Source organism: Polypterus senegalus, chromosome 2 (assembly GCF_016835505.1).
Source record: "Polypterus senegalus isolate Bchr_013 chromosome 2, ASM1683550v1, whole genome shotgun sequence".
NCBI classification, from domain to species: Eukaryota; Metazoa; Chordata; class Cladistia; order Polypteriformes; family Polypteridae; genus Polypterus; species Polypterus senegalus.
In genome coordinates this window covers 75,540,217-75,557,301 of record NC_053155.1, presented here as the reverse complement: position 1 = coordinate 75,557,301, position 17,085 = coordinate 75,540,217, and the positions used below count along the sequence as shown (strand labels likewise).

The window sequence follows — 17,085 nt, the reverse complement described above, 5'->3', positions numbered from 1 at the left end:
TTTGGAAATGGATTTCAACAATCTCCACTGGATGGCTAGAAACCAGTGCAATAAATTGCTTTTATTGTTTATGTTTTTTTTTTGTTTTTTTTTGGTATCGAGGCAGCCACCACATTATGTGGAAAAAGTGTGTTTTAGAAAAGGGTAGGCTATGTTCTTACTAATGTATCCTCTTGCAGCTCATAAATAATAAAGGGTTCCTGCATAAAGTGTATTTTTTTCTTTTCTTCAGTAAAACCTCTGAATAAGGTGCATAACCAGACATCATTTGGTGAATGAACCCCAAGAATTAAAGTTTTGTAAGGACAGGTTTTTGAGCCTGGGTGTTTTGATTGCTTCATCCATCATTAAGGCTATCCTTCTCATCCCTGTAGAATCTATGCTTAGTTTTTCTTCCCTTAAGCTAAACAGACATGTCAAAAACTACTAAATATAAGTATAGAAAAACATGCACACATATCCTTTTCAAAGTTTTGACACTTAGATTAGATTTCTACCTTTTTTCCCAAGTATCAAACCACCTTCAAGTGAAATCAGTATAACATTTTTAAAAATGCATAACGTCCATAACAAGAAAACCCATAAATCAGCTGCAGTGAACGTATTTTAGAATTAAATCTGCTTTGCCTCTAGGTCTTCTTAGCTGGGAAAGTATCTCAAAGCTTAAAGTGGTCAACTTCAAAAAAATTATTTATTCAGCATCTGCTTTCTTACACTTTACATTAATGGAGTGTAGTGCCTCTTTACGCAGAGTATTATGGTATTTGAGGAAGCACACTTGTCATGTCACTGGAATGTGTCCTGTGGACAAGCAGCATCCAGGCAGATTTTAGGTGAGAGAAACCTGTAATAATGACCTTTACTTAAAAGAATATGGAGTTATAAACTGAGAAAAAAGAACCTGAGGAGTCACGCTATATCTTGGGAGGAATGGCACTTGAATATGTTATCTATCTGAAGCTGGAGTGGAAGTAAAGTTATAACTGACAGTTGACCCCCATATGGGATGTGTTTTTTTCAATGATGCTGTTGACTTTTGTTTTCCTCTCCTCTGTTGTAAACTGGCAATAGTTCAATGATAATGTTAGTGGACTGATACTGTTAGGTTCCATTTATGTTAGTCAGTGTCTTCCTGTGTGTGTAAACTAATCAGTGTCTTTATGTGTATTAATTATGTAAATAAGTATTTTGTAAACTCTGCCGTTCCATTTTTCTATTAACATTTTTACAGTGCACTTGTTCTAAGCACTCAGTGAAGTGTACTGCACAAAAAAATGAATTAAACTGAACTGAAAGTAAAGGGGCATGCCAACAGAGACATTAAATGTGAAGCTGCTTTAATGAGTTTGTAACTTTTCATTATTTTTTAATTTAAAGGGACACTTCTGGTCAGGGTGTTGTCAGTAAGTGAACTTGAGTTTGACATTTGCATTGTGAAGGTTTAGATTACAAACAATAATGATTGAAAAATCTTTTGGCTCAAAACACAAAACCTTCCCCTCATTGGAGACTAAGGTAAAAGTCACAAACATACCAAGGTCAGAATCAGAACTTAACCACTAAATACCAAAAAAATGTTTCAGCTTTTTCTTTTTTTTTTTTAGCTAGACTGTGTAGTGGTCCCTAATATTTTTTTTCTAGCAAAACCAAAGTAAATGGAAGTTCCCAAGTGATCAGTCTCCACTTGCTCTAACAAAGATCTAATGAAGGTCTGTCTGTGATTTTGTACAAAATGAAGTTGCACATTGGTTCATGCTTGTAGGTACGGCAGCAACATGTAATCCAGGCTAAGCCCTATGTCATCATCAACCTTGCCTACATCAGGTTGCACCCCAAAGTGAACTGAACAAGCAAACAGAAAAATTATCAATGAGACCAGCTCCTGTCAAACAGCCTGCCAGCCGTCATATTGTACATTTCACCCTTCTTTCCTAAACAGTCTATAATTCTAGGCTTTATGGAAGAGAAGCAGGAAGAAAGGTGCCACTTAGAAAAACCGCACTGAAGACAGACTAAAATCCACGTAGTGAGAAGCAGCACTTTCAAACCTATTTCTAAGTGCAAAAATAATTTACCACTAGTGATGAGTGAACATTGCCAATTTCACTTCGCTGTGAGATCCCCGAAATCACAGAACCTTTTGCGATATTTGCTGAACTTGGTGAACTGCATTAAAGTCAAACTGAACTAGATCTGACTGGGTTACAATGGTGCAGTCGTTGGTAGTGTTCCTGAGGGCTAGGGAAACATCTGCCAACTACACTGGATTGATTATTGTAGCCAACAAGATGACCTGAGGTGTGCAGCTGCAGTGCTAACCATTGCACCAATGCATTTTAATATTTCTCAGTCAGACTGTTTTACTGTCTAGTATTTGATAATGTCAGGCCTGTTTAAAACCATCTTCACAGTCGCTCACAAACACTATTGACAGCTGGCAATTCAAAGACATCACATGCAACTAAAAAAGTAGGTAGACCTGCTCTATGCAGCGGTCTAGCCAAGCACTTTGGATACTTACAATTGACAGAATTAACATTTTAAAAATCTTAACTGTTCATTATAATACATTACAACTTCACAAGCAGAGATAACTCATTATTTATGATGTATATGTTTCATTATTAGGGCTAAAAAATGTGAACTGAGCTGTGCGACTACAGTGCCAACCACTGCATCACCGTGCCACCGTGAGATCAAAGAAGAAAGAACGCAATGATATATTTCATCAAAACAAAGCAGAAATGCTAAAATCATAGTCAAAAGCCTCCTATTGTTGTGCAGGTTGATCTTTGAGTTTTACATCAGCACATTTGGCTACAAGCACAGATAACTTGTCCCACTGACTCTGTAATGGAAATGATCAGCATTATATACCAGGGGGGAGGTCCCATCACTTTGGCTGTTACAGCTCCAGAGGACGGTGCACTGGCCTCGCAAAGCATTATGTGGCGCTGGTATAAAAAAAATAAATCCTCCTAAAAAGGCTGAATTAACAGTAGATAATTCAACAAACAAGGGCAAATGTGAATGCAGCAGATTCACTGCGAATAACACTTTAGTAAAATTCACTAATACACAATATTCATCACCTGAACAACTCCATACTCACTTCTGTATTTACAGGGCATTTTCTTAATGGAATAACTTTCTGGATAAAATGAAATCAATCAACCCACTAAACATGATAACCTTCTAAAAAAAATTTCAGATGCTGGATCATTGGATAGTCACAGCCTGTCCTAGCAGAACAGTGTGCAGGGCTGGAATAAACTGAGGATTACCACTCACTCGCATACCCACACTGGTCCAATTTATGCCAATAATTTCTAAAATGTACATATTGGAGATATGGGAAGATACTGCAGCACCTGAAGATACCTCTACATGAACACCCAAAGATCGCGCAAACTCTGCTCAGTCTTCTGCCAATGTGAGGCAGTTGTGCCAGTCCAGAAGATCTCGAACTTCACAAATGAAAAGGAAATACTGAGATATAGGCAGAGATCAGAGAGTTTAGATTCCTATCATTCTGGAAACCTTGGGTCTCCTAAAGAAAACCATTTCATCTATTATTATACTCTCTTAATTTACCTCAGGGACGCAGAGGGCCTGTGTCCTTTCTGTTAGCACTTGGTGAAAGCCTTAACTAGTCAATCACATTTGCCAACTAATCTAACACCGGTCCTTCAGACATTGGAGTAAAGCCCACACACACACAACGAGAATCGATGAAGTAGTAGGGCTTACCTCTAGAAATGGTACATTAATGTAGTTGCCTGTTAGAAAATGTTTTTCAATCTTTATAAGGCTATGACACACTATAACTCATTGTTCACTTTTTAACACAAAAAAACAAAGTAATGAATACACAAAAATAAACAATAAATAAAAAACCATGGAAACCATTACAAGTGGAGGAATGTCATGTTTCAGAGACAGAAGGGCTCCTTCACAGGATTTCATCCAGTTGTTGTCCAGCTGGATGCTACTGGCAAAGCTGGAATCAATTAGCATATTTATGCATTTTTCTAAAATACGATACTTCTTTACAAAGGCAACTCTTGCCAAGAATGGAATAAAACAAGTTTTTGTTTTTTTTTTTTCTTCCAAAAATAGCTACTGGATATGCCGCACTCGAGTACTAGAGGTGTTACCTGTAAGCCCAAGGAGAGACACTCTGAATATTCACAGGAAGCTGAGCCTTCTTTTCAGAGGAGGAGCGACCCCCAGTGGGACAAGTGAGATTTTCCTTCTCCAGAGGGGCAAGCTGCAGGGTGTGGTGAAAGGCGCTTAACATTCCCACCGAGAGTTTCCCAAACATCTGTTCCAGTATTTCTTCCGGCAGATCTAGACATGTCCGAGGCCGCTTGGAGACTTTTGCACATTGTGTTTGATCCATCTGTGCCAGAAAATAAGCTGCAATGGCAAGCAGCAGGGGAAGCTGAAACAAAAGAAAGAATGGCTCTGGGCAAACGTAAAACAGACTGTAGTTACCTCTGTACCTCGTGGAATTTTGAGATTGATGTACAAACAGCATGCTTTGTTTTCCTTTCTTCTGTATCTTTGCTGGCCAGGTGTCAGTGTGCATACCTTAACTAATCCAACACTAAACTTGGTATTTTTGCTGGTTTGTATTCATATTTCAGAAATTCTGTATGGAGTGATGGTTAGAGCTCCTGCCGCATGCTGGTCAAGATTTTATGGCTGTACTGTATCCCACTTGCATTACCTCCATAAAGTCAGTGCCTTAACCTGCAACTTTAATGAAGCATTTCTGTAGACCATGAGGCTGCCACATCCATTCTGAGTATCCCACGTCTAACACCAATATGACACATTCATATGTTGTTACGTTACCTTTTTCTATATTATATCAAGGGTCTGAATATGCAGTGCCTTCTATGGTGTTGCCTCACTGTGACAGTACAACCTTCTTCGATGTGGGTAAATAAATGCTGTTTTTCTATATCTGATACACTTAAGATCTGCCCCAAAATCTCAGGCAATGACGAGGACTTGATCAGGAAATGTTTATGTACAAAAGCACTAATAATACTGCATATGGCCAAAGTGTAATCAAAACACAGCACAGCAGCAAGTAGGTGGTACAATTCTACATCAGTTTAAGGTTAAGCAAGAGTTGAATAAACAGCCATCTTCCTGCCAGCCTCCTGACTGCTGTGTTTACGTATAAAAGCCCCTTCCCCCTGTTTATTTCACAGTGCGCACATTGTCTTCTATGCACTCACTTCACAAACATCACCTTGTGCCTCTGGGATTAGGCAGGAGTTCAGACCTGAAACCAGAAAAATATTTGTTTGCCAAGAGTACTTTCTGGATAAGTAGAAATATGTTGATACTAAATTAAAGCTGACCTGCACTGCTCTCTCTTATCCAGTGATACCTACAATAGTCTCAAATCCTGGAGGTTTTCACGGTCACCCCAACTCCTCATCAGTGATTATTTAGTCTTCTGATCAAATCCTCTACATTTAAACATCTCTTAATATCAGATATTCCTAGATTTTGCAAGTGCTACAATATTAGATTTGCTTTTCCACAACTTAAGATGCTGACAAGTTGCATCGTTAACAAAACTCAAAGCTTAAAGCTATTGTACTGTTGAAACAGATTATTACAAAGTGATCAATGTATGCTGCAGAACAGCAACCAAATCATGTTCAGTCATACATGGACTTACTTCTACTTCTTAAAAATGTAGACCTATAGATGTCAGTACTTAGTAGCATGGATGCTTCCTACTGTAAATCTTCTACCCCAGTACAATTCTAAAACTGTTTCTGTCTGGCGTCTGCAAGTTCTTCCCAAGTAAGAATGAGCTTCCTCCAATGCCGCTGGCAAATCATCCCAATGTGCGTGAGTATGCCTTGTGATGGACAGCTGGCTTCAATGATTCTGAACTGAAAAATACTGCTATAGAATGGACCTATTTTCATTTTGGATTACAGTATTTTAATTAGAAGTGAACTCCTGTTATGAATCAAAACTCATAAGATGTTTGACAAATGTGAGGTCATCATTCTATTCATCATCAGTCCATTAAGTTAATAAATTTTTGCTTGATTGTATTGGTCATCTCATAGAGTGTTTATCAAATTTAGCAATATGCTCAATTATTGTTGTCTTTTTTTATGATTCACAGAGGTGGACTTGCTGTTGAAAGTCACTAATTAACCTAATTTGCATATCTCTGAGATGGGGGAGGAAAACTGAAGTAATAAGAGAAAATTCCCCCAGACACGAGAAGAACATTAAAATTCTACAGCGAATTTGTCATGCAAGGTTCAAATTCATGTTTTATTTCTCTGTTGTTCATTTTTGATTCTTTTATTTATGTTGAATATGTACAGTACATTATTTTCTTTCATTTTGGTTTTATTTATGTATAACAGTTGCCTTTGCTCTGTTCCATGTGTTTTGTCGGTGGTCCCCAAGAGGCAGGGCCACCTGCCAATCACCACCAGGGACTGTCCTCCACAGCTCCTGGCAGTTCCTTTCAAATGTGCCAAGAGGTGGTGAATTACTTGTTTTTTGCTCTGCTTATTTTTATTTCTAGATTTTAGACTTTGTTTCTTTCTTAGTACGTTTAGCACTTCTAAAGAAAGAGAGAGAACACAGTCATGCACAAGGTTTTGGACTTCTACCAAAGGCTGGGTGTTACTACATGCCAACTGTTAGGATGCCCAAACTTTTGCAAATGCCACATTTTGTGTTTTATTTTTCAAATATGCTAAATTCAGCAAGTAAAGAGTCATTGTGCATTAAAATTTGTACAAATGGCATGCTGAAGTTTGTTCCTTGCAGTGACTGTGTTACGGTCTCTTCCCTTAGAAATTAGAGTATTCTCTTAAACAAAACATGTAACTTGACCTCAAGTGCTCAAAGGCTTGCACGCCATTCCCCTAAATGTGCCATGAGAAGGCTGCAATGCAGAAAGCATGTTGGATCTGAAGAAAGTGCTACATGCAAAGAGTTTACAGGGGTATGTCTCATAATATGAAGAACTATAAAGACATTTTCAAATGGATTCTTTCTAAACATCTTTACCGTACTACAACAACTATTTATACTACTATGTAAACTAACCACTTCAGTGCAAGTCATTTGTATGCCTGTTTTGATACCAAAACAAAGGAGACTCCCAAATTGAGAGTGTGATTAAGTGTATGTTACTATTCTTGTACAGTTACGAACAACTGCCAAATGAAAAAGGTCACTTCAATTGGGAAATACCAAGAGGAAAGCATCCATATAATAAGTAGTACTGTTTACACAATATAGTTTCCACTTGAGTCCCTGACTGTAGATTTATGAAAACTAAAAGTAGCATTTATAGTAAAAATTATACACTCCACCATGCTGAACTGAAATTCAACTGGTATTCATGTCGCTTGGACAACTACTGTTAATACTACAGCCGGCACAAAGTCACATGCCCACTAGGGCCTAAGGCATCACATCAATGCTAATCACGCCAAAAATACACTTCTCAAAATTGACCTCCATCCAACATTTTCTAACCTGAACACCAAGCTCAGGATCATGGGAAACCTGTGTGTAATTCAATATCAAGGTAGAATTCAAATTGAAAGAGGGGTCATACCTTTGCAGGGCACTCTTACTCATACACAATTTACAAGAATCAATTAACTTTACCTGTAAATCTTTAAAAAGGAAACCACAGAACCTGCAGATTGCATACAGTGACTGGGCCAGGGTTCATACTCAACAGCTCTGAGGCAGCAGCGGAAACCAGTACACTACCATACTGCCACGTTCTTTTCTTTTTGATAGAAATGAATAGTGAAATTGAAATTAAAAACTGTCAGATGGAATAACCATCAGGCCACAAAACAACAATAAACTGATATTTTTCTTGAGAAAGATGTTTTTGAGCACATTTTTGAGCCCAGAATTGAACTTTAGCAAAATCAGTGCAACACAAGGAAAGATAATTTACATGATTTACTGAACAGAATAAAAGGTTTTAGCGGTGCTAGCACAACAACAACGAGTTCATAGATTTACCACTGGCACACTGTAGCAGTGGCTACTGAAAATGGGACTTTGCAGTCATATATGAATAATACATTATAAATCAATCATTTCAAGCAGTAAAATCCATTTTCCACACAATTAGTATCATGACCATATTTTTAAATCAACATATTGGTACTTCCATCCATCCATTATCCAACCCGCTATATCCTAACTTGTGACCTGACATTTGCGCGCCGACAAAATTGCGCCAATTACAACGCGCCGTCAAAATCGCGCCGACAAAATCGCCCCGACAAAATCACGAAAGTTTCATTAAATATGAATTACTAGTTTGAAGCACATATAATGATGTTTATTTTAGAAGTCAATATTATGAGACACGGCATGCCATCAGCACGGTACACAGATAGTCCTGAAGATCACGCCCTGCATATGTAGGAAGAATTGCAGCAAGGGCGTCCCACTCTCTTGGCCTCTCTCGCAATTTTGTTGTGGCGATTTTGTCGGCGCACATTTGTCGAAAACCAGTTAGCGGGTTTGTCGGCACTCATTTGTCCGTCGCGGTTTTGTCGGGGTACGTGTGTCTATCGCGCCTTTGTCGGTGAACCATCCTAACTACAGGGTCACCGGGGTCTGCTGGAGCCAATCGCAGCCAACACATTGCACAAGGCAGGAAACAAACCCCGGGCAGGGCGCCAGCCCACCACAGGGCACACACACCAAGCACACACTAGGGACAATTTAGAATCGTCAATGCACCTAACCTGCATGTCTTTGGACTGTGGGAGGAAACCGGAGTACCCAGAGGAAACCCACGCAGACACAGGGAGAACATGCAAACTCCACACAGGGAGAACCCGGGAAGCAAACCTGGGTCTCCTAACTGTGAGGCAGCAGTGCTACCCACTGCGCTACCATGCCGTCCTATTGGTACTTTGATATACAAAATATACATTTCTATCAAATATATAAACATGTCTGGATGATTCAATATTTTAAATGCTAGTGTATATATTTAATGTCTTCAATACAATACAAAATGTAAAAATGCTTGCTAAATGCTTTAAAAATTAGGACAAATGCTGTTTTCTGTTTGTGTTGTAACATAACAAAAGCAGAAACCAAGGAGCAACTTGTGCAATTAATCCAGAAATCCAGTGAATCACACAAGTTTTTCTTTCGTGAAGAAATCAGCTGAATAAGTGTGGCCTTGCTGCTAAGGCTATATAGACTGTGAAGCACTAGGGTGCAGAATCAATCCTGCACAACTGCATCTTCCTGACCAAGTCAACTTACCTGTAGTCATATGAAGAGCAATGTCATTTCTAAAGGCATTTTCACACCTAGTTCACTTTAACCAATTTTTTTGAAGTCTGATGCAATTTCCCTGAAAGTCTGATCTGTTCCTGTAGATGTGAATGTGCTAATCACACTCTAGTGCGGACCAAAACAACCATACTGAGACCCTTTGGAAAGGGTGGTCTTGGTGTGGTACTTTGAATGAAGTCTGAGTGTGATCCGACATGAGACCAATTTAACTACATGAAATGATGCGCATTATGCATGACATTTTGTGTGTTGTGGTATTCAGTCTGAGCGTCTGCTGTCAGCACGTGTGGAATCTCATTCATAGCATGAGCTGAGGAATGACATGGAGCACTAGCAACAATATAAAGGATACAAAAATATGCACACTGGTACAAATATAACACAATTTGATTAAAATGACTTGAACAATTACCTGCTCAATCAGAGCACCACCAGATCCAGTCTCAGAGCCTCTCATTCACACAATAAGACAGCAGTTGGCCATGTTTTTAGGGAAAAAAGATTGGTGTAAGTGTATTTGTGATTGTGTCTTCAGAAATTTTAAATGCCCACCTAGTTTCATATATGCCCACCCACCAACAGATGTCTGGCAACACTGTTGTATAGGATTCAGGCGGAGAACTTTATTTCTTGTTGCAAAGAGAATTGTCTGCATGTTAACATCAGGAAACCAAGAAACTAATTATAGACTTCTGATGGACTCAAAAGCTCTATATCCTGCCACTATTCAAGGAGTGGATGTACAGGAGGTGCACTCCTAGCAGTATGTGGGGTCCACATCAATGACAGGTTATTTTCCTTGTTTTTTAATGTTCTTGCCTTTCAGTAATTATGGTTTGTGTTTCGACCATAGTGTGTGTGTGTATATATATATATATATATATATATATATATATATATATATATATATATATACAAATAAATGTACAAATAAATAAAGTTCTATGTATCAATCGTATCCACATCCACCACTAGAGGGCCACTTATCAGACTCACCATAAAATGGAGATTATTTGACAGGGTTGGTTGATAGTGACATTGGACTTTTATGCTGCCACCTTCAAATACCAACATAGTTTTGGTAATGTGCTACTCTGCTAAACAAGGAACTGAATGAATTGATAATGTGTTGCATTATTTGGTCTTCTTCAGGATGAACAGTGAGAAGAAATATCTATACTTCTATAGACAGAAGCAGAAGAAAACTCCTGGCGACGAGTGATGCCTCATACTTCGAACTATTCTAACTTCAAACGTTCCAGAGTTCGAATGCTAAATTTGAGAGAAATCTGATCTGGGGTTCAAACGACACATGCAGTGAAAAAATGCAACACATGGCACTTACACAGCAAGTGTAAATGTAATATGACATCTCTCACTCTCGCTGTGAAAGCATCTCTTGCATTATGCTTTGTGTGTTTGTAATTTTTTTGCTTTTTGATGTGTCTCATTATATATATATATATATATATATATATATATATATATATATATATAAATAAATAAAACACCCCCATCTATTAACCACGGCATCCAAAAAGAGTGTGGAAGCATCGACGATTTAGGTGAAAAAGGAAGCATGAAGGTACAGTGCATGCAATTTTCATTTTATTATACAGTATGTATGTATTTTATTTATTGTTTTCATGTTTTAAATTATTATTTGGGGCATTTAATTGTGCATTTTTTATCTTAAATTATGTGTATTTGCTGTTTATTGAAATGGGTATTGTTTAGGGTCTGGGAACAGATGAATTCACTTTCCATTATTTCTAATGGAGGAAACTAATTTGGACTTCAAATAATTCAGAGTTCAAATGGCCTCCTGAAATGAATTAAGTTCAAGGTACCACTGTATTTGAGTGGCCCACATGAGTAACGCCTTAGAAAGAGTAAGCCATTACATTTTCTACTTTAACACTTTTCCTCCATCTACAGCAGTGTTTCCCAACCTCAGTTCTGTGATCCCCCCGTGGCTGCAGGTTTTTGTTCCAACTAGATTCCTAATCAGTGACAACACCTGATAGCACTGATCTCATTTAATTAGCTGGTATTATTTTTCATTTATTCAGCATTCAGAAAAGCACAGCAGCATGATTTTTACATTTATAAGACATTTAGAAATATTTCTGCTTTTGTTATAGATTAAATGCTTAACTCTCTTTTGTTGATTTCATTATATTTTACCCTTTCTCTGTGCAGTTTTTCCCCTTCGATGTATCTTATTAATGACAATTAAAAACAAGCAGAGCAGACACGCTGGCAAACAACACTGAATAACCAAAGGATGCAAGTACTTTAGCATCAGACCCACTAATGGAATAATTAAACAATTAGAACACCTAGAAAAGTAGAATGAAAATCAAGATGAAAATATTGTTAAAAAGAAAAAAAATACATTATCCCCATATAACTGCTTGGTACATTTTAATATCTTTCTATTATAAAAAAAATCCTGGAAAGGAAAAGCAGGGCGACGATATGTGATCTTCTCGGAAGTTCTCGGAAGACACTTAAAAGACCCGTGAGAAGCAAACAATATCAAATAACACTCAGTCGGGTAAAGCACGTGGCACACACAGATCCTGTGCACTCAGCACGTATAAAGCGTATAAGGACAATGCGTTCTAGATGAAACGTCAACGAACGAAGAAGAAACAACAGCGCGGAGAAATGAGCCCCAAAAGCGTTGGAGAGAAAAAAAGGCAGATAAGAGATTATGAAAGCAGTGGAATTCGAAAGGCTCAAACAAACGATGGCACGATACACATGCAGAGAAAGGTAAAGAATATGAAAGCAGTAAAATTCAAAAGCATTGTAGCGTCCCAGCCAGGTTGAAGCCTTTTTTGTTTTAAGTGACTGTTAGGTCCGATTGAGGGAGGCGGAGTACAGCACGGAAGACTGATAGCAGTGCGACAGCACCTCCTTAGCATGCATTCAACCGCCCTGCCCCTCCTCCCCTTGACAACGCGAGCAGCGTTATACGTCCTGAGAAACAGATTTAACCACGCCTGGGGCTGGAAATAAAGGACAAGTATTTACAACGTCATGCGAGACAAGGCAGTGGGACATCATTTAAAACAGGTTCACAGTCATCTAACCTAGCATTTGTTGGATTGCTGTTGGCGGACACGCTTCATGTGCTCCCAGCTCTTAAAACAATGACAAGAGACAAGCAAAACAGGCAGCTCTCCAGCAGCAAAAAGCCTGCTGATGATCAGAATGCTTCTCCTTAGCGTGCATTCAGCCAAACTAACCCTCATCCCCCTCCACCACCCCACCCTCTTCACATTGCGAGCAACAGAGATGCAACGTGGCAAAAGGACAGCTGCTGTACAGGCTTTAAAATGATCGAGCAGCGAGACAAGCAGAACAGGCAGCTCGCCAGCAGCAGAAAGACAGCAGATGATCCAACGGCATCTCCTTAGCGTGCGTTCAGCCACAGCCCCTTCACAAAGCGAGCAGCGTTATACGTCCTGTGAGAAAGAGTTGTAATCATGCCCGGGGCCGGAAATAAAGTATTATTTTTACAAAAGTTTAAAATAAAAGTGAAAATAATGCATATGTAACAATTCCCATGAAACTAACGATCTTTTTTAATTGTATATTCGGTAAACAAAACCCGGGGGTGGGCGAGCGAAGCAAGCAGGGGGCAGAGCCCCTAGTATATATATATATATATATATTTTATCAAACTTAGTTTTCTAATTTCTATATTGTTCCCAAAACACAGAACTTGGGAAATAACACATCACTTAATTAGCCCAGGAGTCCAATTAAAAACAGAAGCTGGTTGGAACAAAACCCTGCAGCCACAGTGGGGCCACAGGACCGAGGTTGGAAAACACTGGTCTATCAATGATATGATATGTTATCGATGTAATATAATATTATATATATAATATATATATTATATATAATATAATAAGTTATCAATGATAACCAGTTAACACCTCAGATTATGGGCTAATAATGTACAGACTTGGGTCTCCTGTTATGGTCTCCATCATTATATATACTGTTTACCTCTAGTCATTGACAATAATGACTATGCAAGTGTTGGTTTAAAGCATCAATATTACTGTGGACTAGCATCGGTTAATTTTCATCCATGTGTGATTCTCTTTTTGATCTACTAAACACTAGGTTTGTACATGGACATTAAATGAGCAGAGTAGTAGTCCAGACAACATTCCTAAAGAGAAGTTGGTACAACCACTTACAAATGCAGGTGATCTTTGCTGCTTTTTCTGGCCTTAGTGACCAAATTAGGCGATGTTGTCAACCATTTTAAGTCAGGCCTGTCTGGTAGTATTTTCTAAAAGGAAATTAACCTGTCTCATACAATTTGAGAGGAATGCCATAATCATGTTAGCACTCTTCCTCATCTCAAATGTGAATTACCAAGATAATTAAAAGTGCAGACTCAGTTATGAGACACACTGTCCACCTCCATGAGACATCAGCAAAGAAAACGATGAAGACAAACCTGAGTGCTAATATGAACAAAACTGCACATCCTTTCTCTGACATGCTAGGATTGAGTTCTTCAGCTAATTAATACAGTGTCACATTTACCTTGGAAACTGGATATAAAATCTGGGAATAACATCACACCTGAACTAACCGTGTTCCAGTAAAACATTCAGGAAAAATGTACTAAAGAAAACTTTTGTTGTGCTTTCTCTGTTGGAATAAACAGCAGTTCATAACAACACATTATTCAGTATTTAGTGTATCCAAACATCATGGAAACATGGTCATGGATGAAGGCTGAACAGTACTGTGTGTACAACTAATTTACTTGTTTAATAAGACACAAATAGGGTAATAAACAGTATAATACTACAGCTTTCACTAATGTATCTATCTATCTATCTAAAGTTTACAATGTATGTTGCCATTTCAGATTGACATCTTAATCTGAAGTTGGACAAACTCGGACTTGACAGACCAGCCTTGTGTTTCTGAGATGAAAAATCTGACCTTAAGGAGGCAGTCCTGTTGAAAATTACAACTAGGAACTCTGAAATTTAGATTTCCCACTTTAAATAGATTGCAGCATAATTAGAATTAGTGTAAATAAATGCAAGCGAGGGTCCTTCCTACAATACACCTGTATAATTCCATACTGTAACAGCTCATTTATCTTTAGCCATGTCAAAAGTTTTCTTTCTTTTTAATAACTCTTGTTTGTTTTTATTTGTTACAATATTTATGTATGTACATGTATTTATTTATTGAGCTTTGAAAAAAAAAGTTTCCCTCATAGGACAAACTTTTACCACAGGACTTGTGCCACAGGACACTAATTTTTCAACAAGGCGACTTCATGTCAAACCACTGCCATTTTTACCAAAAACTATTCGCGATTTGTCATGCAAAGTTAATGGCATCTGTTCCATACACTACACTTTTTACAAACTGAACTGCTGTTTCCGGGTGGAATTCTGTACAAAACACAGAAAATTAGAATATGAACGATTCGTGGAACAGGAGAATGGCAGCTGGTCAGTAACTGAAACTGCGTGCTGATCCACAAAATTCCGATGCGTCGCGGCTGTCGTGGTTAACGCGGTCGTGAAGAGCGTGCTACGAAAATGTAAACATTCGGAACTTAACCTCCAAATATAGTATGTGCCTCCAACTGTGCAGAAACAAATGTCAACATTATCATTTACCAGGCCCGTTGCTGAAACTGTGTCCTGTGTGCTTCTCTTCGAAGAGTTGTTTAATCAACTTGCGTTAGTTAGAGTGTTGCGTTTGTCACGTGAACTCTCTGCAGTCCGTCTGTCGTGAGGTTTTACGCGGGACGGGAAAGGCGGACTTTTCTTGAAACAAGCGGTGTCGTACGCGCGCCAAAACGTTAGTGAAGTGCTCTCGACGACGCACGTGACCATCATGTGAGGAAAGCCTGGTGTTTCAGCAGTTATCAGTCTGCTTTTCAGAGTGCATGGGATGTCGTTGTCGCGCGCTCACCGTCAGTCGTTCCCTTTAAACACCAATTCACTGGATCAATATTAATACGTCAATTTGACGTCTGTCCCGACGACCGTGCACTTATGCTGAGCTTTCAATACGAACGCCTTTGTATTCGCACTGAATTACCCGTTAAGTGAGTACATATACAGCTTTCGATGATCAGCAGAAACTAGTGACTGCAAACCGACTACATTGCGTTAAGTATACGGACTTGTCGCATTGTTTTACATCAGGTTGTCTCTGTGAACGCTTCTGGTATACTTGCCATGGCTTCTTAATACTTAATTAACGTTAATGCCCACCTCGTCATATTTTACATCGGCTTGTCTCTGTGAATTCTGTGAGTCACACAGATTGATGTTTCTTGTCACAGTTGCATCTTTAGAACTAGTCAGTTTTCATCAGCTAGAGGAAGAATAATTCATTCATTGATTTTCGCATCCGCTTAGTCCAGTGTAGGAAGGGTCGGGTGTATGGCAGGAGACAACTTGTCACAAGTTAATTGCAGGACACATTCACTCATTTGTTCAAGAGTGTGTATTAATCTATCTGTCGAGAAGCCGCCTCCTAAGAGATAACTACTGCGCCATCATAGCACTTACATAATGGGAAGCAATGAAAAGATATGCCGTTCACTTACTCAAGCAGTCTCTAGAGCTAGGCAAGGCGGGAGGTGACAACATTGGTTGGCAAGCGTTTTGTGGCAACTGGCAATGCATCTGGTCATTCAGCAGCCGAAAAGGATCACCTTGTTGGTAGGGGACAGGTGCAGTGCCAGCCAGAAACTGATAAACTGAAAGATGGTTAGGAAACTAGAAAACGTCCAAAGAGAAGCAGAGGTGAAAAGGGTTGTGTGTGAATTGTCCTGCAGGAGAGACGATAAAACCGACAGCTTTTCAACGTGGAAGTAACCAGTTGAGCCCGAAGAAGATCGGATCATTCTTATTAAGCGAACAAGCTAACGTTAATAGTAACACACACAGCTAAGAAAGATACACACCGCGCCCCACTAATAGTAAGAAGTATCTATATGGTGTGAAGTTAAAGGTATACACGGTATAAACATTTGCTATCAATCGAACCGCTGCCCTGGAAAGTGTTCATACTATCTGCGTGAACAAAAAAAAAAACGCCGAGGGAAGTGGCGCTTAAGCGCCAGGATGCCCAATAAAGCGCACCCCTTACCAAGACCCGCACGTACGCAAGGGCCGGGATGGGGGAGTTATGCAGCCACAGGTTCTCAAGGAAAGCGGCATAGTGGAGCATACAAGATCAGCCTTCCCCCACCGTGCTTACGTACCTCCGAGCTGCGCATCTTGTGCTTCATGGACCCGTCGGACGGTCTTTACGGAGTTCCTTTCGGTCTGCAACAGTGCGCCTAAGAAGCTGAGAAGGCAGGCGAGAAAGCAGAGGTGGGATGATCTCCCCCTGCGGGCCGGCCCCTTGTAAGGATTCCAGTGGCAATCCGCGTTATTCGGTTGAAGACATTTATTTTTCCAAGTGAGTCCTTCGCTCTGCGTGAGCTGAGCTCCGTTTGTAGAAATGTCGGTCGGGTTACTGGGTTCTGGGTTTTCAATGGTGGCGAACCCTGGTGTTAACACACTGAAGACGAGCTCCCGATTTTTAATAAGTCCATCTAATCATTACCAAACCAGTTTCAAGGTTGCTAAGAGCCAGAGTTATATCTTCACTGTGCTGTACCAACCCGGGACGGGATAGAAACAAATTGCAGTACATACCTGGAAGTAC

General features: G+C 39.3%; 1 protein-coding gene across 1 annotated transcript in view; it reads right to left on the bottom strand.

Moving 5' to 3' along the window:
- Positions 1 to 17,085, bottom strand: part of il17d (interleukin 17d) — an 18,794-nt gene extending 1,709 nt beyond the window's left edge. Inside the window, exons 1-2 of the mRNA XM_039744008.1 lie at positions 16,637 to 17,085; positions 4,158 to 4,444 (exon numbers count right to left, since the gene is read on the bottom strand). Of these exons, the coding sequence (XP_039599942.1) occupies positions 4,158 to 4,444; positions 16,637 to 16,663 (314 nt within the window). The 5' untranslated portion in view covers positions 16,664 to 17,085. The remainder of the gene's footprint in view (positions 1 to 4,157; positions 4,445 to 16,636) is intronic.